The sequence below is a fragment of the Odocoileus virginianus genome, chromosome 24 (genome assembly GCF_023699985.2).
Source record: "Odocoileus virginianus isolate 20LAN1187 ecotype Illinois chromosome 24, Ovbor_1.2, whole genome shotgun sequence".
NCBI classification, from domain to species: Eukaryota; Metazoa; Chordata; class Mammalia; order Artiodactyla; family Cervidae; genus Odocoileus; species Odocoileus virginianus.
In genome coordinates, this window is record NC_069697.1 from 24652872 (window position 1) to 24678712 (window position 25841).

At 45.7% G+C, this 25841-nt stretch overlaps 2 protein-coding genes across 7 annotated transcripts in view; one reads left to right on the top strand and one right to left on the bottom strand.

Annotated features, from left to right (window-relative positions):
* On the bottom strand, positions 1-9483 carry ZNF740 (zinc finger protein 740). 3 transcript variants are annotated; one of them, XM_020895059.2, is made up of 7 exons: positions 9395-9483; positions 8230-8543; positions 5719-5868; positions 5296-5385; positions 4596-4719; positions 4188-4306; positions 1-3220 (listed from the first exon to the last, which is right to left on the bottom strand). In XM_020895059.2, the coding sequence occupies exons 2-7, from the start codon at positions 8236-8238 to the stop codon at positions 3131-3133; spliced, it is 582 nt and encodes a 193-aa protein (XP_020750718.1). In that variant the 5' UTR covers positions 8239-8543; positions 9395-9483; the 3' UTR covers positions 1-3130. The 3 variants fall into 3 exon arrangements, with proteins under 3 accessions (XP_020750718.1, XP_020750716.2, XP_020750719.1); XM_020895057.2 differs by having other exon boundaries at positions 8030-8543; XM_020895060.2 differs by lacking the exon at positions 1-3220 and adding an exon at positions 3500-3724.
* Positions 8905-25841, top strand: part of CSAD (cysteine sulfinic acid decarboxylase) — a 27670-nt gene continuing 10733 nt past the window's right edge. The window contains exons 1-2 of one of the 4 annotated variants that reach the window (XM_020895048.2): positions 8905-8983; positions 9070-9163. The gene's annotated coding sequence lies outside the window, so the exon portion shown is untranslated. Of the gene's footprint in view, positions 8984-9069; positions 9164-9417; positions 9501-9590; positions 9650-9707; positions 9816-25841 lie in introns of those variants that run through there. The other 3 variants (XM_020895050.2, XM_020895051.2, XM_020895047.2) reach the window with 3 other exon arrangements.

Below are 25841 nucleotides of genomic sequence, written 5' to 3' on the forward strand. Positions count from 1 at the left end.
TTTAATGGTAAAAAGATACAAGTTTATAACATCTTATAAAAACTACCATTTAAAAGTGATCTTGTTCATTTGATAGTTCCCTCCCCTAATAGCAAAATAAGTATATTAAAAAAAAAAAAAAGGTGGAGAGGAAGGGTGGGGTGAGAGGGATTAAGATAAAAGCCCCAGGGCCACATAGAGGCAGAGAACATCTGGGGAGAGGGTTAAACATTGTGGTGGGACCCCACACCTCATTTAACCCTCCAATGTCAAGCCATGGGGCACAATCAGTAGCTAAGTGATGACAAGAGGTTGTTGGAGGTGGGGTGGACGGAGAAGACTTGAGGTGCTGGGAAGGGCAGGGCTGGTGGGGCCCAGTCCAGCAGCTCACCCAGGAATTTGCGCTACTCTTTCCCAGGTCCCCGAATCTCATGTCCTGGTCTCTTAAGAGCTGGCCCCACCGCCATCCCCTTCACTCCAGACACACCTGAGGCATCTTTCCAGTGCTAGACCCCACCCAGTAGAGGGGTGGAATGTCGGGCCCAGGAGCCTTTGCAGTGGCCTGTGATCTCCCTGGGGTGTAAGTGGGACTCTTGGGCGCAGTCACTCCTTTTGCCTCTCGGTTCCCCTCTCCTCACAAACCCACAGCCTCATGAACATCAGCACCTGGACAACTAAGCTAACCACCTGCTCCTGAGTTTCCACTCACCCAGTCCTCGGCAGGGGTGGTTCTGGTATGGCTCTCTGCACATATGCTTAGAAGTTCCCTCTCCCCCACACACTAAAGCAGGAAGATGAGGCCTGCAGGGGGCTAGGGCACATTCGGACCTAAACACACATTTGCACATGCAAGGGCACACCTCACTAATGTGATTCTCTCCACACACACCCCCAATCCTAAACTGCCTAGTTGCAGGTGGCAGGGAGCAAAGTCTTCCACTTTCAAAAGCACCGTTTGGAAGGGCAGTTTTCTAAATGTGTCCCAGACAAACCCCAGCCCCCAGCGGAGCTCTCTAACAGACAGGGGCTGGCTCACATGCAGAAAGAGGCCCAACTTGCAGGGACCAAGGGCTGGTTTCAGGACTCGCCATCTAGTTTCTGGACCATGTCAAACGTGCCAACACAAAACTAGGAGAGAACAGGCTGCAGGCGCGTTCCCCAGCGTTTCCCCATAGGATCTCAGATGCTGTCAGGGAAGAGCTAAAGGGTGTCATGCTTCCTTTCTTTTCCCCAAATCCTCACACCTCAGAGGTATGGAGACACCCCCCCATCCCCGCTCCCCACCATTTCCTTCAGAAGAGGTAACAGGAGTGTGCTGTTGCCTACCTTTTCTGTGAAAGGAAATCACTTCCTGCAGACTGCCATCTCAGACCCCCCACTGACAGCCTGGTCACGTGCACCAAGTCTCCACGATTCTTCTCTAATTACTCACCACACCCCCATAGGTCAGGACAGCCCACAACCTGGGAGTCAACCAAACCCTCGGAACCTCCCATAAGGATCCTTTCCTTAGCAGGAAGAAAGAGGGTTTTTATTTCACTTTAGAAAATTCATATTCACAAGCCCTGGCTTGGGTAAGCAACATCCTAACCAGCAGTCTGTTGAATCAATCTTAAAAAAACCCTCCAAAGTGAAGCCCTCCAGGCCCCTCAAGCTGAGTTCTTCAGCTCCTCTCAAACCTCAAGGTTCAGGCCTTCAGGTTTTGGGGGAGGGTCAGTAAGGAGAAGCTGCTTCATGCTCGTCCTCCTAAGCTGGGGCTAGAGAAGGGTTTGGCTCAATAATATGCCATCTCCAAGCATACAAACACGAACACTCACATACCACACACATGCTCACACACACACCCCTGACCACTTCTGGGGAGGGTGTAGATAAGGTGGTGGTGTTGGAGCAGAGAAGAGCAAAGAATACAGTTAAAGAGTAAAACCTACATTAGGTTTCTTCTTCGGTGTTTTCTCCACAGCACGCCCCCACCACCCCCACAGTTCTTTGTTGCGTAGGGATGGCCATCAAGAAGGAAGCCAAGATCTTTTCCTTTGGGACCAAAAGCTAGACCCTTATCTCCTCTACCTGAATATAGTGATAGGACGTGAGTGAGGAGAACAGTTCATGCTGTTCAACAGTCACGTCAGGGGACACCAAATTCCTTTGTTTCTTGAACAGCTGTCACCCAACTTGGGGCTAGTCTTGGGTGGTTCCTAAGAGGGCACAAGAAGAAAGAACCCACTGTAACATCCATGACTCCCTGCTCAACACCTCTGTCTGGCTTAGGAGTCAGTCAGTATCAGCGAGGTAGCCAAAAACTATCTCCAAGATCAACTACCCAAAGAGAGAAAGGGAAGGGGCTTCAAGGGCCACTCTCACCCAAGTTTCCTCCAAAAGGCACTTGAGCTGACCCCATTAGGTACCAGTGTGGCACCGGCCACTGCAATAGCCTGGGCCACAACTCCTGCTCTTCCCTGAAGGAAATGAGAGGTACCTGCCTACTCTTCCTGGATCCAGCCCTTGTCTGCTCCTCCCACTGCTCTTCCTTTTGTCCTTACAGTGTATAAGGAGGCCAAAGTAAGCACAGCTGCCATCCCTGATCCTGTTCTCCTTCAAACAGGAGGTGAGGTACAGGGCTGTGGAACATCAAGGATCAACTGCAACTAAAAACTCAATTTGGGGGAGGGCTGGACCAGCCATAATCCCTGCTTTGACCAGGACTCTATACCTCCATATTACCTATTTCCACAGTGCACCTGTTGAAACTGCTTTTCGATAAACAAAAACGAGAACAGAACAAACAAATCCCTCTCCCCAGTCTCTTCCATTTCAGCTGCCAGCGGGAGTCCAGGGTTGTGGGAACCACACTTCAGTCTTGGTCCTGTACCTTGAGTCCCCACCTGCGACCTCAGCCAAGGGTCTGGGGACTAGCTTCCCTACCCAGGAATGCTGAAGGAACTTCCCCGAGATACTCAGAGTCTCAGATTATTTACAGAGCTGAAGCTCTGGGGCCTGCCGTCCCCTGATGCACTCTTCCGGTCTCCTGGGTCCACTCCTCCAGGAGGGAGACAGGTACAGACGGGGTGGTGGTGGGACCATCAGACCAGAGGGGCTGCACTCTTCGGTGGATTCTTCTGATCACTCCCACCACCCGGGGCCCCTGCGCCTAGAGAGAAAACTGCCCGTCGGAAGTCTTGGACTGGCACCCTTGGCACATCCGTTTGTGTCTGAGTAATCGATCTGTCCGAGAAAAACACTGAGAAGAAATGGAGGGTTAAGTGCCTGAGAGAAGAAACTTGGTTACCTATTGGCTAGCGTTGTCTTTCCCAAATGGGAGAGGCGCACGTCCCATTCTACATTCCCCTGGCATGTACACAGACAGCATGAGTGCACAGTGGTTAGGAACACAGCTCTGAAGTCTCAATCCTGGCCTAGCGCACAGTAGCCATGCAACCTTGGGCAAGCTGTCTCAGCCCTGAATGTGTCCACTCATCTGTAAAATGGGGCTAAAGGTACCTACTCACAGAGCGGCTGCTTCATTTATCAAGCATTTATTCAGTATCTCAAGGCAGGTACAGTTCCTGGGGCTGAGGACAGAGCGGAAAACCGGAGGGACAAAGGCCCTGCCCCACAGAGCTTTCGTTCTAGGGTTCTGCAGACAGAATCTGAGAGCGTGGGGCAAAGCTTGAGACCCAGTCAAGTGTCCAGAAAGTGTTCATTGTCATCATTTCTCATCTCTTGTTCTTGTCTTGTTTTGGTCCTGGATTTTACAGTCACAACACATCAGGTATTGACCGCTCCCCCAGGGCAGGGATTTTTATCTCTTCCTCCTAAGTGTACCTGTTCTGAAGTTCCAGTCAATGCGTCTCTATCCCTGATCTGCTGTATCCTTGGGAAACTCAACCTCTCTAAATCTCAATCTCCCCATGGGTGAAATGAAGGCAACACAGCTACCTCACAGAGTTAATGTGAAGGTAACGTTATATATGCTCTCACTGTGCCTGGTACACAGTAAGTACTCAAGAAACGCTATTATTATTATTACAATTATTCTAATGGTCCCTCCCTGAGGGACCAGAAAGATATACCTCGCCCCCAAGTACTAACACCATCACGGCCAGGAATGCGAGGTGGCCCCTTGTCAGGCAGGGAGTGGGGGCAAGCCCTGGCTCTTGGGGAAGGAAGTTTGTGCGTGGGTGTGACTGCATGACACGTGAGCTTACCTGGTGACACCGTTCACACTGGTAGGGTTTTTCCCCACTGTGTACACGCTTGTGACGCTCCAGGTGGTACTTCTGGATGAAACGCATATCACATATGTCACACTCAAATGGCTTCTCACCTGGCCCAATCAGAGAGAAGGGAGCATCAGGAGGTATAGACGGCAGGGACCTCACTCCAGGTATCTTCCCAAAAATCTTTACCTTTTAGTAATGTGCTAAAGGGGAAAGGTCCCCGAAGCTGCTGGTCTCAGCAACACCAGATACAAACAATCTCTTCTGCCTCATTCACTTACTTTCTTCCCTTATTTCTAATACTTGCTCCTTAAAATAAACCCAATAGGAGCTACACACAAACATAATACAAACTATGGACTATGCTCCCCCTCTGAATGTGAGCAAGAGACTTACCGGTATGAATAAGGATGTGCCTCTTGAGGTGATAACTGCTCCTAAAGGCTCCAAAGCAGTGTTCACAAACAAAATTTTTGGGAATCTTTACTTGAAAAGACCCATTTTGTTCCACTACCACCACCTGGGGGCAAGAGTCAGGCACGTCATGAGGCTATCCTATCCCTCTGCCCGCTTCTTGCCTCCATTCTGCCCTGGCCCTGCTGGACAAAGTAACTTCTCTGACGCTGTCATCTCCCATAACCCTCAGAGTTAACAGACCCTTGGACGAAGGAGGTAGGGTGAGCAAGCTGTCTGCTTGGTCAAACCTCACACTCTGAACTGACCTTAGAGGGAGACTGCCTGCCCCTCTGTCACAGGACTTCATGTTCCCCCGACCCTCCCCTTACCAAGGATGTTTCACAGAGGGCAGAGATCAATTGCCAAAGTGGTTTCTGGATGAAGCCAGGGTGACTCAACTCACCAGCTGTGAGGAGAGCTCAGGGCTGAGCCAGAGAGGGAAGAAAGGAGAGCTACCTTATTCCCCAAACTGAACCAGTCTGGGGGTTTCCCCATTATCTGCCTTTTTCTTCTTCTTTTTTGGCTGCTCTGCGTGGCTTGTGGGATCTCAGTTCCCTGACCAGGGAATGAACCCGAGCGCTCAACAATGAAAACGTGGAGTCCTAATCATTGGACTGCCAAGGAATTCCCCATTACCTGCCTTTTTAACAGTCTTTTTTGAATGAGAGGCCTCAGCCAAGCTGTCATCGTCTTTGCGGCTCCGGGATTTATCACTGTCTTTTCGGTGGCCCTTTAAATACAAATCAAATCTAAATGCACAGTCAATCTCAGAACACAAGACAGGAGGCCGAAAAGGTGCTTTGAGACAACTTGTGAATCACCTGCCCAGAGCTTTAGAGAAAGTGCGCATCCATCTCCTCTCCAAGTACCTTGGTTTTAACGAGCTGTTGTACAGAAAAGACCTTCCTTTCCTGTACCCTCTAAAATACCCACACTCATGGCCCAGCTGTACCCCTTTCCCACTTCCCTAAACAGAAGCACTGAGGATCAAAGCTGGGCATCTCCTGGCAGAGAGCCTGGGCCACCCGACCCCCAGGTGCCGCAATGGACTCAAGTGCTGTACCTGACTCGAGCACCTCAGCACATCAGGGCTACCTGCCCGCTCTCCATTCTCGGCCTGCTTGCTGGCAATCTGGCTCAGCATCATCTTCTTGCTGGCTGCAGTGGGAACCAAACTCACACCTGCTAGGCCTTCACAAGCCAGGAGACTTGCCTAAGTTGAAAGGAGATGAGGTGTCAGGTCACCTGGCAGGGCAGGGCAAAAACAGACTGCCAATTTCCAAAGAGCTACCTTAAACACCCAGCTACTAACGTGCGGCTTCTCTCCAAGGAGCGTCCCTCTTTACCACAAAGCCCTGCTTCCTTCGAGAGTCCTCCCTAACCCATCTCACCAGGACCAGTTATTCATTTTGTCAAGTGTCAGCATTCAGACACAGACCAAGAGAATCATCAGATGCTACTGACACTTTTGTCATCAGCACTGTGCTGGGTAAAGTGTGTATCTATATATTACTTTGAAGCCACATGAGGCTTAGAAATACCAAGAGTCCATCCTGTTGACCCACTGACATGGGAGATTTCTAGGGGAACTTTCTTCTCTCTTGATGACACTTAGCTACACAGAACCCGCTTCTGGCTGGCAGATCTCACTGGTGCCAAATGTATAGTCTATTAAGCTCTACAAACATGTATCAGTAAAATTAGGTCATTTCTCCCTTTAGATTTAAAATTCTCTAAGTGTTGTCAAATATAAAAATTTTGTATTTTATAACAAAGATAAAAATTAAACTACTTGGGAGAATTTTGGAGTTGAATATACAATTTTTCTTCCTCCTCCCCATCTTCACCATTCATGTGTGCATATTCATATTTTTCACAGTCCTTGCTATACATAGTTTAAAAATTACTTAAGTAAGGGATGTTTAGGAAAATCGCTACATTCTTCAAACTGACTTTGTCTAGCCAGCACTAGACAATATCCTTTTCTTACCGAAGAAACACTTTTAAGAACAGTTGGACAGCAAACTTCCACAAGTGATTTAAAAAGAAATTCCTTTCAGGTGACCAGTACATCCCAGGAACCCCCTCTTTCATCTTCAAGGACTTTGGAGGGAAAGGTCTGGAAGCAAGACTTAACTCTGCTGTTTGCATTGTACAATCTAAGGCAGTTTACTCCACCTCCTTAAGCCTCAGTTTCCTTAAATGCAAAACGTTTACCACAGTATCTACCCTCACAGGGTTGATGAGTTAAGTTAACATGCAAAAGCAGCACCCCAGTACCAAGTTAGCAGTTAGGAAAAAGCAGTCTTCTCAGAGCTAGAGTGAACAGGATGCTGTGAAGTGGGTTGCAAACAAAGGAAGAAGAAACTGCCTGGCTCCTCCTCTGTATGGAAAAGAAGGAAGCTATGCATACAGCTGGAAGAAAGCCAGTGATTTCTTCCTGGTGAGGCTGGTAAGGTAGGGTCCCTGGAAGGAAGCTGGCAAAAGCTCCGGGGATGCTACAGACGCTTTTCTTTCCAGATAACTACAATAACCTGTTGAGCCATCCTGTCTCTTCAATCCATCTTGTATTCCAAGGGGGATTTGGAAGGACAACTACCTTCCAAATACACTGATCTTATGTCACTCTCCTGCTTAACACTTTTCAGAGTCCCCATTCCTTATGGAATAAAGTCTAATTCCTCAGCAAGGCATAAAAAGCCCTTCAGTCACACTCAGCTTACTTCTCCAGGAAACAACTCCCTCACCCTAACATGGCCGTCTATCACTATCTCCTGTCTTTAACCATCTGCCCCCCAACCCCAATCCTTTCCTCCTTAACTAGCAAACTACCGGCAGTACTCTCCACCTCACCATATCCTCCCAGGACTCTAAGTCTCTGCCCATGCCATTGTCCTTGTCTGAATGCCCTGTTCTACTTGTTTATCTAACGAAATCCTATACATCCTTCCAGCTTCAACTTCTTTTTTCATCCTGGCAGAAGGCTCATTCCCTCCTCTATGGTGTACATACCTCCATGATTGCATATTCCTTCAATCAACAGACTCATTGAGTCTGTAATACTAGCCAGCCACCACACAGTGTTGTGTATATAAAGATAAATAACAGATTGTCTCTTCATCTCCCCCAATCCCAACCCAACTAGCCTGGAAGCCTGCTGGGGTCAGGGTCAATTTTATTCATCTTTGTATCCCCAGCACAATGCCTTGCATGTAACAGGAGCTCTAAAAATTCCTGTTGAAAAAAAAACAAACGAAGCATTCACCAGACTGTTTACTCCCTCATGCCCCTCAAAAGTTATTGTACCAAGTGTAAACTGCGTACATGTTGCTTTGTAAATGTCCCATCAGGGCCTGTGATGCAGTATAGCCTACCTCCTTCATTTGACTGGAAGCTCCCTGAAGGCAGGGGCTGTGGCCTGTCTCCTTTCCTTCCTCTAGATCTCCCCCTGGTGTTTAATACAGAGCTTGGCTCACTGGGTTGGTCAATATGTTGACTAAGGCAGCATTCAAGAGTGAAACTGCAAACACGCTTCCCAGTGATCTTGAAGGAGGAGGACTCTAGAGCTTTTTACCTGAGCCATGCTGATTTCTCACTTAATGCAACTCAAAAAGTTCGAGTTTCTTGCTCCACCTTTCCTTAAGACACTGTTGTTTGAAGAACTGTCACCAAATCACTGTAACAACTCTTTCGTGTCCCTTCAGTCCTGCTGCCATACTGAAGTGCCTTTGTCTTCAAGTAGAATTTAGTGTCCTCCAAAGTAAAGATAGATGTTCCAAGAATCCCTGGTCTCTGCTTGGCTCCTGCCTATTGTGTGAAGAAAAAGTCTGCCAGTCTTGGTTCTCCAGCTGAATACTCTGAATGAAATTCACGATCTGTTTCAGAAACCTGAAACCAGAAAGGGAAACGGAGCTGTTAGGTGCAACATCCTCAGGCCATACAACCTTCAGTGGGCTGAACTCTTTTGCCAGGCGCTCTCTGTGCGACTCTAAACGAAGACATCAGTTTTCTTTCTAGGTCATGAGAAGAAACTGGTCTCCAGGCCACCGATAGGAGCAAAAGTAACTTCGGCCTCTAGTGGAGGCACTGCAGCAGGCCAATTACTAGGATTTGCCAATTTAGGACTGGAAGAAGGGGGCGGAGGCCCTCTGGGGCTTTTGTGTCCAGTGGGCCGGCCCGCGAAGCTCGCACTCTATTAAGGCGACCAGAAGTCGGGTGGAGAAAAGCTCAGGGGTTAACGCTGGGCGCTTCAGCAGCAGACAGAAACCGGACCGGCAGTACGAGCCCAGGCCGGCCCACACGTGTGCATTCTCCGAGACCGCCCCAAGGTACGTAAACTCTCTGCGGAGGTGGAAGACAAGGAGGCGAAGCCCAACGCTGCGCGTTCCCTCCCATCTTCCCTCCCTCTCTCCAGTCAGTCAGTCAGCCAGCCAGCCAGCCGCCAGCCAGCCAGCCAGCCGCTGAGCCCGCCGCACGCACCCGGAGAAGAGAGCCCAGGAGCGCGCAAGGTGCGTGCTCGCGCCCGCGTCCCTTCCGAGCAAACCCCCAAGTCCGGCCGGTGACGCGACTGCACAGCGGTGTGCGCGCAGCCCCTACCTCTCCTCTGGACCACCCTCCCTTCGCCCCGGGCCCCTTCTTCCCTCCCCTCCCCCTTCCCGCGCGGAGCCCCACGGCCTGCGAGTTGCTGGAGCGCTGCCGCCTGCCTCCACAACGCTGCGCTCCCTGGGGCGTGCTCTTACCTGCCAGGCGCGGCCTCCCGCTGTCTCCCCCGCTGCGCGGCGCCTCCTCCAGGCCGCAGCACTCCGTGCCAACCCCGTGGCCGCCGCTGCCCCCGCCGGGACCGAGGCAAGTTTACAAACACCAACCCGGGGCCTGTTTCCCCGGAAGCACTTCCCCTCCCCCTCCGTCCTCTCCTCAATGCAGCACTATCCACTTCCGGGCGGGGGCAGACAGAAAGGGGGTGAGGCTGAGGGCGCACCGAGGGAGTGCAGCTGGTGAGTGGGCAGTGCCGGCGGCGCGCTGAAGGACGGGAAGAGGGAGGACCGGCGGTACGGCGCGTGCGCCGTGTTGCGGGCGCGCCCCCGTGGCCATCTTGATTCTGGGCAGGAAAGAAGGCCCTGAAATGTTGGTGTGCCGAGTGTTTGTTGAGGGTTTTGCTAGGTGAGTTGGTTAGGACTCCTTGAAGAAGCGTCATCACTCTCCTTTCCTCGCAGATGTTCTCCTTGTCGCTTATGAGCCTGGAGTCCCAAATAGTGCCAGAATAGTTCGTACGAGGCCTTTCACGTAGCTCTGTCGGGATCATCTTTACACGAGCTGTCCATCAGGCGCAGATCTGCAGATTCCGAGGGCCGCCTGTCAGCTGGGAGGGGAGTTAAGTTTTTTGCACGCTCTTGCTGAGTACACTCAACTCCAGTCTGAGAAAGGATTCCCTGGCATGTTCGGCGCACTCCGAAGCCTTTGATTTCCTCATACGGCTTCTGCCTTTATTTCTAGACCGTCCAGTATGTAATATTGGCTTTCTCACCTCCGAAAATGCATAGGACTCTCCTGTTGTTCAGTCGCTCAGTCGTGTCCGACTCTTTGGGACCCCATGGACTTAAGCACGCCAGCCTTCCTGTCCTTCATTATCTCGTAGAACTTGCCCAGACTCATGTCTGTTGAGTCCGTGATGCCGTCAAACTATTTCATCTTGTGTCGTCCCCTCTGCCTTCAGTCTTTCCCAGCATCAAGGTCTTTTCTAAAGAGTCGGCTCTTCGCTTCAGGTGGCCAAAGTGCTGGAGCTTCAGCTTCAGCATCAGTCCCTGCAATGAATATTCAGGATTGATTTCCTTTAGAGTTGACTGGTTGGATCCCCTTGCAGTCCAAGGGATTCTCAAGAGTCTTCTCCAACACTGCAGTTCAAAAGCATCAATTCTTCAGCGCTCAGCCTTCGGTTCAACTCTTACATCCATACATGACTACTGGAAAAACCACAGCTTTGACTAGACGGATCTTTGTTGGCAAAGTATGTCTTTGCCTTTTAATATGCTGTACAGACTGGTTATAGCTTTTCTTCCAGGGAGCAAACATCTTTTAATTTCATGGCTGCAGTCACCATCTGCAGTGATTTTGGAGCCCAAGAAAATAAAGTTTGTCACTATTTCCATTGTTTCCTCATCTGTTGGCTATGAAGTGATGGGACTGGATGCCATGATCTTAGTTTTTTTTTTTTTTTTCCATTTATTTTTATTAGTTGGAGGCTAATTACTTTACATCATTACAGTAGTTTTTGTCATACATTGAAATGAATTAGCCATGGATTTACATGTATTCCCCATCCCAGTCCCCCCTCCCACCTCCCTCTCCACCCGATCCTTCTGGGTCTTCCCAGTGCACCAGGCCGGAGCACTTGTCTCATGTATCCAACCTGGGCTGGTGATCTGTTTCACCCTAGATAATATACATGTTTCAATGCTGTTCTCTTGAAACATCCCACCCTCGCCTTCTCCCAGAGTCCACAAGTCTGTTCTATACATCTGAGTCTCTTTTTGATCTTAGTTTTTTGAATGTTGAGTTTTTTATTTCCTGATAACGCTTACACCTTTATTTCTAGACCATCTAGCATCTAACTTTGGCTTCCTCCCCGAAAAGGCATAGGGCTCTCCTCAGTAGGAAACTGCTGTCTTGTTGGAGATTTGGCAATGCAGGGTGGCCCGTTGGCCCGGCTACATTAGGAAAACTTGAGCCTTTCTTTAAATTCTGTTCCCAACTTTCCTGCTAAAGATGGGCTTCCCCAGTGACTCAGAGGGTAAAAATATCTGCCTGCAATGCAAGAGATCTGGGTTCTATCCCTGGGTTGGGAAGATCGCCTGAAGAAGGAAATGGCAACCCGCTCCAGCATTCTTACCTGGATAATTCCCATGGATGGAGGAGCCTGGCGGGCCACAGTCCATGAGGTTGCAGAGAGTTGGATGCAACTGAGGGACTAACGTTTTCACTTTCTGCTAGAGGTGGACTATGCATTAATGTACTTGATGGAAGGAAATGGCCATTTTATTTAGGTGCTGTCAGGTTGCGAGTGTAGGGGAATTAAGGGAGATGCCTAAAGAAAAAAAACTTTATGATTGAAGACAATTTCCAGCCACTTTATGTACATGGATTTCATTTCTGTGAGCACTCCATTTTTCTTTTACCAATTGACAGCAAATTTTTGTGGTCTTAAGATCATCATAGAACAGATACAGTTGAGTGAGATTATCGAAATAAATCTTTAATTAAGAAAAAAAAATAGCTCAGGGACTTCCCTGGTGGTCCGGTGATTAAGAATCTGCTTTATAATGGGAAGCGGGTAGGATATGAGTTCTATACTTGGTGGAGGAACTAAGATCCCACATACCACTGGGCAGTTAAGCCCGTGTGCTGCAACTCCTTAGCGGGCTACTGCAACTAACACCTGATTTAGCCAATAAATACTTAAAAAAGAAAAGCTCATGCTTATTTTAATAAATCCACACAGCACAAAAAAATTAAAAGGCAAAAAAAAAAAATTTTGCCATCTGTATGCTACTTCATGCTCCTGAAGGTAGTCACTTTTATCAGTTTGTTGTGTATACCACCAGGCTTTTATCTATGTTCATAAAAACTTAAAAAAAAAACAAAAAACTTTTTTTCCTCCAGATTTAATTTTTGAGCACCACAGTGGCCCAGACAAAAGTGTTTTACACATCTTCTAAGTAGTTTCACATTTTATTGTTTTATTTTATTTTATTTTTTTAGTTTCACATTTTAAAAATTGTTTCAGTATTCCAGCAATTTGTATTTTAATTTGTCTAGGCCCATCCTCAATGAACATTCAGGTTAGTTCCAGTTTTTTTGTTTTATAAACCATGCTGTAATGAACATCCTTAATAGTGATCCTTTTGTTTTTATAGATAGAGTTATAGGTAGGAAATGGGCATTTAAAATTTTAATAGGTCCTGTGAAATTGAGTTTCAGGGGTTTGTAACAGTACACATTCAGAGCCATGTGTGAAAGTGCCTAGTTCCTGCAGTCTTGGCAATACTGGATGCTATGAATTTTTTATACGGTTGCCAACTTGATAGGTAAAAAATAATAATTTCATTATTTTAATTTGCATATCATTAATAGTGAAGTTGAGCATCTCTTGTTGCTTTTTGATCATTTTAATTGTTTTTATAAACTGCCTGTTCACATCTCTTGCCTGTTAAGGAAAAAGTAGATCGTTTGTCTATTTTGTATTGATTGGGAGAAATCTTCTCCATGTTACACTAACTTTTCATTTTTCTTATATTTTTAAAATATTTTTCTCTTATTTTTCATTTATCTTTGAACTTTTTTTTAGAGTGGAAGTTGTGTTTTGTGGGAAGATATTTGAAACATTTCTATGAAAATAGTTACAAGAAAAGAATGTTTACAATCAAAACTAATATTCTATTAGAGCTACTGGCCACCCAAAAGTCATTATTATTTATTTATTTTTGACTGTGCTGGGTCTTCCATTTCTGCAGGTGGGCTTTCTTTAGTTGCAGTGCATGGTTTTCTCATTGCAATGGCTTCTTGTTTCAGAGTGTGGACTCTAGGGTGTGTGCGCTTCAATAGTTGCAGTGTAAGGGCTTAGTTGCCCCACAGCATGTGGAATCTTCCTGGAGCAGGGATAGCCTGCCCCCTGCATTGGCAGATGATTCTTAACCACTGGACCGCCAGGAAACTCCAATTTTCCTATTTTTATAATAAGTATTTTCACATGATATATCTATTCACAAAGAGAATCAAATTGACAAAACACTAAAGCCAGTGAGTTCAGCTGCATCGCCAGATGTGCGATTAACAAACAACTCATATAAATAAAATATGAGAACAATAATCAACCATAAAAATATCGTAGAATGATATCATTCACAGTAAAAAAGTTTACATTTATAGACGTAAATTTAACAGGAAATTGCAAGTTACACATTAAGAAAATCAGATTATTTTAGTGGAAGGCAAAAAGGGCTTAATTATTATGATTTTTGACTGTGCCGCATGGCTTGTGGGATCTTAGTTACCTGACCAGGGATTGAATCTGGACCAGGGCATTAAAAGCACCATGTCCTCAGCACTCACTGGTCCACCAGGAACTTCCCCAAATGCTTGATTAGGTGGAGTTTTATCATGTCTGTGAATAGGAAGACTTAATATTGTAGAGACAAAGTTTTTGCTTTAGATTAAGTTAAATTCTTAATAAAACAGGACTTTGCATGGAACTTAAAGTGACTTTTAAATTTGCAAGGAAAGGAATAATTGCAGGAGAGCAAAGGCCATTTTGGAAAACAGTGAAAATGATGATGAGGCGGGGGGAGGGTAGAGCCGTGAATCATCTTTAACCACTTTAATGTTTCTTTCTTTAAACAGAATTTTTAAAGTTTTATGTAGTCAAATCTGCCTGTGGTTTTAGGGTTTTTGTGAAATGCTACCTCAATATTATAAAAATATTTCCCTGTATTTCCTTCTGGTATTCTTAGAGTTGTATATTTTCAGCTTTATGCCTTTACCTCAGCTGCAGTTTATTTTTGTGTGTGGTGAGAAGTAGTGAGAAATGCCAGACTTAAAAGGGACCAGTGATGTAGTGGGAAAGGTCCTAGCTTAGATGTCACCTTTGTGATCTTGGACAAATTAATTTCACTCTGTCTGGTTCAAGGGTTCTTGACTTGAAAATGAGAGTCAGGCTAATTTCTAGCACTACTGTGAAGCCCAAGTAAGATCATAGGTGAAAAGTTTTTAAGAAAAAAGAAAAAACCCTTTGCATATCTTCTAAAGTATCATCAATACTGATTTTTGGTTTATACACATCATATGTGAGTGAAGTGCAGCATCATTTTTCAGAACCTGGAAACAGTTTATTCAAGTTTGTGCAAGAGACATCTGTGCCGTCTACCTATTACCCCGTCGACTCAACACCCACGTTAGTAATGGCTCCAGTTCTTGTGTGTAATGTTTTCTCCCTTTCTAGATTGTAAATTCCTGGATGAGGGAGAGAGGTCTAAGTCTTAATCCTTAAGTAAAGCACCAAATAGAAAATAGGCATTCAGGAAAACTATTAATTTTCATTTTTCCCACTACTACTACTACTTGGTGGAAGGAAAAGGAGAGTGGGAAAGATGAAGACGAATATTTTCCTGAATGCTTACTTTGTATTTGGTGCTTTAGGGCTTCCTAGATGGCACAGTGGTAAATAATTTGTCTGCCAATGCAAGAGATGCAAGAGATACAGGTTTGATCCCTGGGTTGGGAAGATCCCCTGGAGAAGGAAATGGCAACCCACTACAGTATTCTTTCCTGGAGAATTCCATGGACAGAGGAGCCTAGTGGGCTACAGTCCTTGGGGTTGCAAAGAGTTGGACACGCCTAAGCATGCATGTATGCATGCTTTACTTAAAGAAGGGTAAAACAGACCTCTCCCAGCCCAGGAATTTACAGTCTTTCAGATGGGCAGGAAACACTGTATACACAGGAACTAGAACCACTATTAACCTGGGGGTTGAGTCAGTGGGGTAATAGGTAGACAGCACAGAGGTCAGTGTTTTCACTTTCTAACAATGAATAAACCTGACTGAAAGTGCTTTAAGAAGCAAGTGCCCTAATCCCTTTGCCCTCATTCAGGCTTCCTCCTGGGCAACCTTCCTCAGTGTCCTTGGTACACTCTCCCTTCAGGCCCACCCCATCACTTTTTCAAGTGGTGTTTTAATGATTACCAGTTAGATTGGTCTTTTCAGAATAGTCTTTTCCTGCACCAGCTCTCTATCACCTTAAGGAGTGTCAGAGTGTTTTCTCTTTGAAGGCTGCCCTGGGCCAATTGAGTGGAGTTAAGCAGCTTTCCTTTTCTCTAGTGAGCGAATGTGCCTTAATTCTACGCACTGGCCTCCCTCTTGACTTGTTAGCTGGAGTGAGTGAAGCAGACACACAGCACCTGGGGCAGTGCTGGGCAGCAGATACTCAGTCGCTGTTTGTTGAACTAGCTGAACCTGTCCCTCTCTCAGAGCCAGCTGGGTTGCATGGTAGAAATGACCGGGATTGGCTACCTTGGTCACCTGGTAGGCCTTTTCGATGGGAGTGAATTTTAGGATTTGGGAAACCACACACGATGTAATGGGGTCATTCCTTGAGCCTGGTATACAGATTGGAATTTTTGTTGCCTTTTCATTCCTTCTTTTATGTTCCTTAAAAATAATCTTTATTTGAATTGTGTAAGTCAATGGAATTATCACAGAATATTATAAAAATATAGAAGAACATAAATAAGAAAATGAAAATCGTCTATAATCCCAATACCCAGAAATAACCACAGTTAATATTTTGAAGATTTTTCCAGTTCTTTAAAAAAATGCACGGGGAGTGACTGCTAGTAGATATGGAGTTTCTTTTGGGGATGATGACAATGTTCTTGATAGTGTGATCCATGCACAACTTTGTGAATATACTAAAAAGCACCAAATTGTACACTTGAAAAGGGTGAACTTTGTGGTATGTGAATCATATCTCAATAAAGCTTTTATATTTAAAAAAAAAAACTTGTAGGTGCATACACATAGTATTGTTTGCTGAACTGAGAGGAAGTGCATATATTATGCTCCTTTGCTGCTAAATGTTTTCAGCCTATGTTTCCAAAGAATAAGAACATTCTCTTCCATAACTGCAATGCAGTGATCAAGCCATTCGCAGATTCCACCAGTTCTTCCAGTGACTTTCTTTACAGTAGTTTTTTTTTTCTTCCTTATCCAGGAGCCCATTTAAGATCATGTGTTCCTTTTGGTTGTAATGTCTCTAGTTTCCTTCAATCTGGAACAGCTCCTTAGTTTTTCCTTGATTTTCATGATACTGACATTTTTGAAGATTACAGGCTACGTTGTTTTGTAGAATGATCCTCAATTTAGATGTTTCCTCATGGTTAAATTCAGGTGGTGCATTTTTGGCAGCAGTGATGCTGAGAGCTTTTCTATGCCTTACATCAGGAGACCCACAATGACTGTCTGCCCCACAATTGGTGATGTTATCCTTTTTTTTTTTTTTTTGATGTTATCCTTAATTAAAGTTACCACTTTTTTTAAAGTGCTTTTAAGGAAAAGAATTTTACATCAACCAGAAGAAAAAGCTTTATCTAGGTTTTAGTGTTGTGTTGATGTTTGGAATGAGAAAGACAAAGTAACCTTTGAAGATTAAATAAAAAGGAAAAAAAAAATCAACCGAGGAAAAGGAGGGAGGAGCTCAGAGTTTAGGTTTCAGAAGATGGTACCATTCACGTAACCAGGGAACTCGAGGACAAGAGAACATTGAGAAGGCTGATAATGAGTCCACTTTTGGACCATTTGAGTGTGAAGTCCTGTGAAACTTCCAAATTAGGCAGGGGGCATCATGGATCTGGGCTGGCAAGAGAGCTCTTGGATGGAGGAGTCACCAGCCTGTAGCCCTGGGAGTGGATGAGTATCCAGGGAGAGGTGCAGAACACAAATGAAAGAGGCCCTGGAATAGAACTCTGTGCGGCTCTCGAGGGAGGGCCAGAGGAAGGTGGAGAGGCAAAGAGAGCTAAGCAAGTGGTCAGGAGTAGTCATGTGGAAGCCAATGAAAGAAAATATTTCAAGATGGAATGCAAACTGTATCTAATGGTCCCAGAGGGGTCAAGCAGGATAAAGATGTATCTGTTAGATTTGGATGCAGGGACATTCTCAGTGGCCTTGAAGGTGGAAGCTGCATGGTACTGGGCTCAGGAAAGTATGAGAGGAAAGAAACGGAGTGGAGCTGTTTTAAAAAGGTTGGTTGAGAAGAGGAGGTAGCTGGAGTTGGGAACATGTGAGAGGTTTAGACAATTTAAAATGCTGTGATAAAAAAAATAATAATAATAAAATGCTGTGATAAAGGGGTAGTGGGAAGGAGAGTTGAAGAAATGGGAGGGGGGAATCAAGAGGGTATCCATGAGGGAGGAGGAGATAAAGCCTTTAGATCAAGAGTTCCAACTCAGACGTCTACAGGGCCAGGTTGGTAAAGCAGATGAGTGAGGTGGGCTGTGTGGACTAAGGGGAACTGCTGCTGCTGCTGCTAAGTCGCTACAGTCGTGTCCGACTCTGTGTGACCCCATAGATGGCAGCCCACCAGGTTCCGCCGTCCCTGGGATTCTCCAGGCAAGAGTACTGGAGTGGGTTGCCATTTCCTTCTCCAGACTAAGGGGAAACAGAATGCAAAATCCTAAGGGCCTGTGGCCAGTTGTGAGGGTTGTCATCCAGTGTTAGCCATCGCCCCACGCTTTGCAGGGCCTGCATGTGGGAGGATTATACATCCTCACCCCCTCACCCCAGGGCTTGTTTTGGTCAACTGGATCTGACCAGATATGCCACATGCTAGGTCTGAGCTGAAGTTTTAGGAGTTGGTGCATGGTGCTCTCTGGCTTTTGCTTTTTCCCCTCTGCAGTGAGAACGTTGTGTCCCCAGTAGGGGCTGTTCCTTCAGCCTGGGTGTTGGAATAAAGGTACATGAATCAGAGCTATTGCTAATCCAGTGTAAGCCATGAAAGAGAAATAAATCTCTGTTGTAAAGCAACGTTTGTTTGTTTGCTGTGCCACGGAGGCCTGGGGGATTTTAGTTCCCCAACCAGGGCACTCCTGCAGTGGAAGCACCAAGTCTTAACCCCTGGACTGCCAGGGAAGTCTCAAGGCAGTTGAGTTATGAATCCATTATTTATCACAGCAAAACTAATACAGGAGTTCCACTAAAACTATATTAAGGTAATTTTTATTCCTATAGTTTAAAAAATTTGGAAGTTTGACAGCACAGTCTTATTGAGGCTGAGAACACAAGCTCTTTCATACATTTGGTATCACTTCCGTGGATGTTGGCAATGCTTACTGAGGTTACAAATGCAGGTAGCTGTAATCAAAAGGCAGGCAATAACAAGTCTGGCAAGGATGCGGAGAAATGCAAACCCTTAAAGTTAACTGTAAAGTTACTGTGTGTGTGTGTGTGTTCAGACGCTCAATTACGTATGACTCTGTGTGACCCTATGGACTGTAGTCTGCCAGGCTCCTCTGTCCGTGGGATTTTCCCAGGCAAGCATACTGGAGTGAGTTACCATTTCCTTCTCCAGGGGATCTTCCCGACCAAGGGATCAAACCCACATCTCCTGCAGCTCCTGCATTGGCAGAGGGATTCTTTACTGCTGAGCCACCAGGGAAGCCTGGAATATATATGCCAGACACTGAATAAATATTTAAGAAAGGGAGGGCTCCAGAGTGCAGGTGACAGAAAGAGTGAGTTTGGATGGCTTTTATTTGCTATGAGAAATTTGAAGTGAGAGGGAAACAGGGAGAAGATTGATGGGTCAGTCATTTGAGAGGAGTGGAAAATTTTGAAATAATAGCTCTAGAGACTTGGAGGTAGATCTGTCAATAGCAGAATCGTAATGTTGCCAGATCTGTCTGGTCAAGGCTATGGTTTTTCCAGTGGTCATTTATGGATGTGAGAGTTGGACTGTGAAGAAAGCTGAGCACTGAAAAATTGATGCTTTTGAACTATGGTGTTGGAGAAAACTCTTGAGAGTCCCTTGGACTGCAAGGAGATCCAACTAGTCCATCCTAAAGGAGATCAGTCCTGGGTGTTCATTAGAAGGACTGATGCTGAAGCTGAAACTCCAGTACTTTGGCCACCTCATGCGAAGAGTTGACTCATTGGAAAAGACCCTGCTGCTGGGAGGGATTGGGGGCAGGAGGAGAAGGGGACGACAGAGGATGAGATGGCTGGATGGCATCACCGACTCGATGGGCATGGGTTTGGGTAGACTCCGGGAGTTGGTGATGGACAGGGAGGCGTGGCGTGCTGCGATTCATAGGGTTGCAAAGAGTCGGACACGACTGAGCGACTGAACTGAACTGAACTGAATGTTGCCGGGCAGTGTTGTGTGTTCAGTTGAGTAGAGTCACTGCTGCTTTTTGCCTCTGAAGATGGTTACTGCCCTCATTACAGTCCTGGGAATTCCCTTCCCCTCTGTCCTGTGTTGGGCAAAATTTGATGTTGTCTGATTCTCTGTCCTTTGTCCATGACCTGCTTTGGGTGTGTTTGTTTAGTCTTCTCTCTGGAAGTCTTTGGATCCTCCATTGTTCTGAAACAGTATTATAGTCTGTCTTTCTGTTGGTCATTCAGTGGATCCTTTTGGTCTATCCTTCTGTTCTATAAAGTTTTTGTTTTTTAGAGTTTTTATTATTTTCCTCCTTTTTTCCTCCTTCTCTTTCTGTAACTTCTGTTAGTTGACTCTTGAGACTTTTGGTTTGATCTTCTAAAAGTTCTTTTCTCTTTTACTGTCTATCTCCATATTTTATCTTTCTGTGTGATTTTCTTGACTTTGTCATTTCAGTTCTCATATTTTTAAAACTCTAGAGCTTCTGCTTCTCTGAGTACATATGACAGCAATCTATTTTTTCTTAATGGATTCAATATCTTCCTGAATTTTTGAAGTTTTCTTCTGCTTCCTGTGTTTCTCCTCTTCTACCAAATGCCTTTTTTCCAGTTTGTCTGGTTTTGTCTCTGTGGTTCACATTAGGGGCTTTCCTCAAATGTCCTGTAGTCCCTGACTGTGTCTGCTTTCATTTAAGAGTGAGGCACTAAGGCATATTGGAAGGCCCAAGTGCATATATAGGATGTATTTATTGACTTGTGAGTATCATTGACTAGGTGATTGGTCAAGGACTGAAAGAAGAGTCTCATTGAGGTCAATATCTCCAGAGAGGGAACACTGTAGTCTCCTGAAAGGTTTACCCCTGGCCTCTGATTCTGGACATTGGTTGGGAGAAAGGGGTTGACTTGATAGGTTACTTCCTCCTAATTTTCCTGTATTCATTACAGTGCTTCTTCCTTACCTCCTGCTGTGCTTGGCATCCTTAAGTCCCAGACTTTCAGTTTCTCTGCTTCCTGCTTCTTTGGAATCAGATGGAGGAGAGGGGAATCATTTGGATGAATGGGCAGGGGAGGAGAGTAAGGGTGTAAATGTTCCTTATAGAAATTTTCATCTAATTTTCATGTTTTTAGTTGTGCTCCCTCCAGTCTTCCAAGATACCTAGCGTTGTAAATTCCTGAGCCTTTCTGGGCCTTTGCCCTAAAAATCACTTTACATCCCTCTGGCGTGGCCCCCTAGAGACTGACTTTGACTTTCTAGTCACCACTTCTCATCTGCTTTCTCTCCTCTATAGTTATTGACATTTCTCACCTCCTGTCTCTCATTTGTTTTATTCTTCATGATTTAAAATTCCACTGATGTAATTTTAGTGGGGTTTCAGGAAGGAGTAGTGGTAAACATATGTGTTTAATCTGCCATGTTTAATTGGAATGAGCACAGAGACCATGAATTTATAGCAAAACCAACTTGAATGTTTAGGTGGTCTTCACTAACAGAATCCACAGTCCGGGTGGATTTGGTAAGAAAAGGACTGGCCAGCTGGAGTGGGATTCTGCCAGGTGAGTTTGGTGGAAGGACTTTAGGGCTAGGGAGATGAGGATTTTGGACAAAGGGTGGTTGAAGCAACAGACTGTACAACCCCGGCTGTGTAAATAAAAGAAAGATACAAATGAGTCTATGGTTGGAGGAATTTATGAACTGGAGATCCCATGAAGTCAGAAAAACTTGTCAGTTTTCAAATGAACCCTACTTGGCACTTGCAGCATCTTCTCAGCCAGGGCTAAAAGCGCTCTCCCTAAGTTTATTCTTGTTTCTTGGCTTTGTTATTCTATTTTAAGGGTTAATGTCCCTCTTGCTTCGCCACTCCCCCGCCCCCGCTTGCTTTTTTTAAAAATTTTTTATTTTTTTTCCATTTATTTTTATTAGTTGGAGGCTAATTACTTTACATCATTGCAGTGGTTTTTGTCATACATTGAAATGAATTAGCCATGGATCTACATGTATTCCCCATCCCGGTCCCCACTCCCACCTCCCTCTCCACCCGATCCCTCTGGGTCTTCCCAGTGCACCAGGCCCGAGCACTTGTCTCATGCACCCAACCTGGGCTGGTGATCTGTTTCACCCTAGATAATATACATGTTTCGATGCTGTTCTCTTGAAACATCCCACCTTCGCCTTCTTCCAGAGTCCACAAGTCTGTTCTATGCATCTGAGTCTCTTTTTCTGTTTTGCATATAGGGTTATCGTTACCATCTTTCTAAATTCCATATATATGTGTTAGTATACTGTGATGGTCTTTATCTTTCTGGCTTACTTCGCTCTGTATAATGGGCTCCAGTTTCATCCATCTCATTAGAACTGATTCAAATGAATTCTTTTTAATGGCTGAGTAATATTCCATGGTGTATATGTACCACAGCTTCCTCATCCATTCATCTGCTGATGGGCATCTAGGTTGCTTCCATGTCCTGGCTATTATAAACAGTGCTGCGATGAACATTGGGGTGCACGTGTCTCTTTCAGATCTGGGTTTCCTCGGTGTGTATGCCCAGAAGTGGGATTGCTGGGTCATATGGCAGTTCTCTTTCCAGCTTTTTAAGAAATCTCCACACTGTTTTCCATAGTGGCTGTACTAATTTGCATTCCCACCAACAGTGTAAGAGGGTTCCCTTTTCTCCACACCCTCTCTAGCATTTATTGCTTGTAGACTTTTGGATAGCAGCCATCCTGACTGGCGTGTAATGGTACCTCATTGTGGTTTTGATTTGCATTTCTCTGATAATGAGTGATGTTGAGCATCTTTTCATGTGTTTTTTTGCCATCTGTATGTCTTCCTTGGAGAAATGTCTGTTTAGTTCTTTGGCCCGTTTTTTGATTGGGTCATTTATTTTTCTGGAGTTGAGCTGGAGGAGTTGCTTGTATATTTTTGAGATTAATCCTTTGTCTGTTGCTTCGTTTGCTATTATTTTCTCCCAATCTGAGGGCTGTCTTTTCACCTTGCTTATAGTTTCCTTTGTTGTGCAAAAGCTTTTAAGTTTCATTAGGTCCCATTTGTTTATTTTTGCTTTTGTTCCCCACTTGCTTTTTAAAAGGAAGACTATGTATGGGCAAGGGCTGTTCCTCAGGTCCCCAAGACAGGATTCTGTATGGAATGTGAGGGTACGGATGCCTCATCTCCCCACTTACCCCTGGAGGAAACTGGGTGTTCAGAGCCCTTGCCTCAACTTTTCATTTCTTTTTTAAAAACTATTTTATTTATTTATTTTTTATTTTTGACGGTGCTGGGTCTTCATTGTGGTCCAGGCTTTTGTCTAGTTGCAGCAAGCAAGGGCTACTCTCTAGTTGCAGTGCTTGGGCTTCTCATTGCAGTGGCTTCTCTTGTTGCAGAGCACAGACTCTAGGACATGGGGTTTCCTTAGTTGCAGTTCCTGGGCTCTAAAGCACAGGCTCAGTAGTTGTGGCACATGGGCTTAGTTGCTCTGAGGCATGTGGGATCTTCCTGGATCAGGGATCAAACCAGTGTCTCCTGCATTGGCAGGCAGATTCTTTACCACTGAATCACCAGGGAAGCCCCCACCTTTCATTTCTGAGCAGTGACTTGGTCAGATCGATACAGAAGGGGACGGGTGGACAGAGCCACGTCTTCCATGCAGACCTCTCTTTAGAGCTTTGGAAAGAGCCCCCGTCCAGGCTGGTGTCTCCCTTTCTTCACCAGTCATTCCCTCCTTGCAGCCTGTTTTTCACCCTACTGGCCTGCTTGCCATATCCAATGGCTTGAGCTGATCAACACCATTAGATATCTTGGCGGTTCTCTGTTTGAAGCCCTTATTTCATAGAAACAGGCCCTGAGGTGTCCTCACTCTTGGCCCAGAGTTGTTTGCACCACAGCAAGCTCTGGCCGAGGGAGCCCTGTGTAAGGCTGTGGAGCACGGCAAATTAGGAGTGGGGGCTTCAAAGTCCAGACCCAACTCAAGATACATGCTGGCTGTGTGACCTGGACAGGTTATATCCATACTGTCTCTGAAATCTGTTACCTCATTAAAAAAAAAAAAATTTTATTGGAGTGTAGTTTGTTTATAATGTTGTGTTAGTTTCAGGTGTTCAGTTCATTCAGTCAGTTGTGTCCTATTCTTTGAGACCCATGGACTGCAGCATGCCAGGCTTCCTTGTCCATCACCAGCTCCCGGAGCTTGCTCAAATTCATGTCCATCAGTGATGCAATCCAATCATCTCATCCTCTGTCGTCCCCTTCTCCTCCTGCCTTCAGTCTTTCCCAGAATCAGGGTCTTTTCCAATGAGTCAGCTCTTCACACCAGGTGGCCAAAGTACTGGAGCTTCAGCTTCAGCATCAGTCCTTCTAATGAATATTCAGGACTGATTCCCTTTCGGATGGATTGGTTGGATCTCCTGGCTGTCCAAGGGACTCTCAAGAGTCTTCTCCAACACCACAGTTCAAAAGCATAAATTTTTCGGCACTCTTCTTTATGGTCCAGTTCTCACTTCTGTACATGACTCCTGGAAAAATCATAGCTTTGACTAGATGGACCTTTGTCGGTAATATAATGTCTTTGCTTTTTAATATGCTCTCCAGGTTTGTCATAGCTTTTCTTCCAGTTCTCCAGGCAAGAATACTGGAATGGGTTACCATTCCCTTCTCCAAGGGATATTCCCCACCCAGGAATCGAACCCGGGTCTCCTGCATCCTATTTTAAAAAATAGGATTCTTTTTCCCATATAGGCCATTAGAGAGTATGAATAGTGTTCCCTGTGCTATTCAGAAGGTTATCATTAGTTATCTGTTTTATATATAGCTGTGTGTATATGGCAGCCCCAGTCTCACAGTTTATCCCTCCCCTGCCCCATTTCCTCATCTTTAAATGTGGGTCATAAACTTACCCTTAATGCTTGTGAAGATTAGACTAATGCATGTTAAGTTCAGAGTGAGGCATGTGGTGAATACTTCTATGGTGCCTATTTTTACTAGCCTCTGCACCTAAAACGCCCCATAAGGGAGCCAGAGTGAGCGCTTGATGAAGGATCGAGTCTCATTCTCAAGGCTGGCCTGCTGCTCTGGTTTCCCCAAACCCAATCTACTAGGGAGAAGTCTAAGCTGGTTCCTTGGGGTCCAGTAGCTTCTGACAATGGATTATGTCAGATCAGTCCACTTTGAGGTTGATCCCTCTTTTCCATGTTTTCTGGATCCTCTTGCCTCCTCATTTGGGGGGTTCCCTAGGCCTTGGTTTTGCCCCTCTCTCCCTGGCCATGTCTCTGAGCATTCTCTCCCTGGGGGGAATGGAGCCCATCATCAGGCTTTGGTTATACCCCAGCTCCCAAGGATGCTTTTCATTCTCACATCTCATCAGAGCGCTGCACCTGACTTCCTCCCAAATGAGTGTTTTTAGCCCCAGTCCCTTGCACTTGGATGAGTATTTCCAAGAAATAACAATTTTGCTTTCCATCTAGCTTCCGCTTTGTGCATCACTGTTTTTTTTAGGGGCGCTTTTCTTTTTCCTGGGGCTTCAAGCCCCAGGATCATCTTTGACCCTTCCCTCCCCTCCAGTGTAGATTCTGTAAGTGTTGAATTGAGTGTAAAGCGGCAAGTGGTTAAGCCTGCATGCTTCTCTCCCTGTCCTTTCCTACCCACACCTCCCTTGTTCACATGCGGGTCACCTCTTTCCTGGCTTACACCAATGGCCTGTTCATTCTTCCAGCTGCTACACGCTGGTCTTCTGAGCGCATCGTTTTCATCATGTTAACTCGCCACAAAATCTTTCAATGTCTTTCCATTTTCTGCAGATAAAATATAGATTCCCGGCCTGGCTGGCACTCAAGGGTCTCCATAACTCGTGCAGCCCTGCCTCTCTTGCCTTTCTCCCCATGATGTCCTTGCAGATCTTTCCAGTGGCCAGGTGCCTTCACTGACCCGAGAATCAGCCACACTCACCCCCAGTGTCAGCTTGTGGCCTTCCTCCCCTGGCCCTGCATGCCTCCCTTCCTCCTTTAAGACACAGCCCCAGTTCCCCTGCAGATCTTCCCCTGTCTTCAGCCTTCATCCTTCTCCTCTCCTCCTGAGGGGATCAGCATCTAGCCAGTGCCTCCTTCCCCGGCACCCTGGTGTGAACACAGTTGGTGCTCACTTCAGAGGCCACTCCCTGTTTCTTGAGCGGCTCAGCCTGCAAGGCACAGGACTCAACTTGCTTAGCGAACTGCTACCCTCAGTGTGCCCTGCTTTCTTCCTCCTCTTCAAAGGAGAGGACTTTAGAAATCAGGACA

Bases quoted from the DNA above. Each gene is read 5' to 3' on its own strand.
- ZNF740 (XM_020895059.2), bottom strand. The intron at 4,720-5,295 runs GCAGGTAATGGG...TCTTGCCCCCAG, and splicing joins CAAAAAAGACTGTTAAAAAG to GTGGTGGTAGTGGAACAAAA. The intron at 3,221-4,187 runs GTAAGCTCACGT...ATTTCTTCTCAG, and splicing joins AGTGTGAACGGTGTCACCAG to TGTTTTTCTCGGACAGATCG.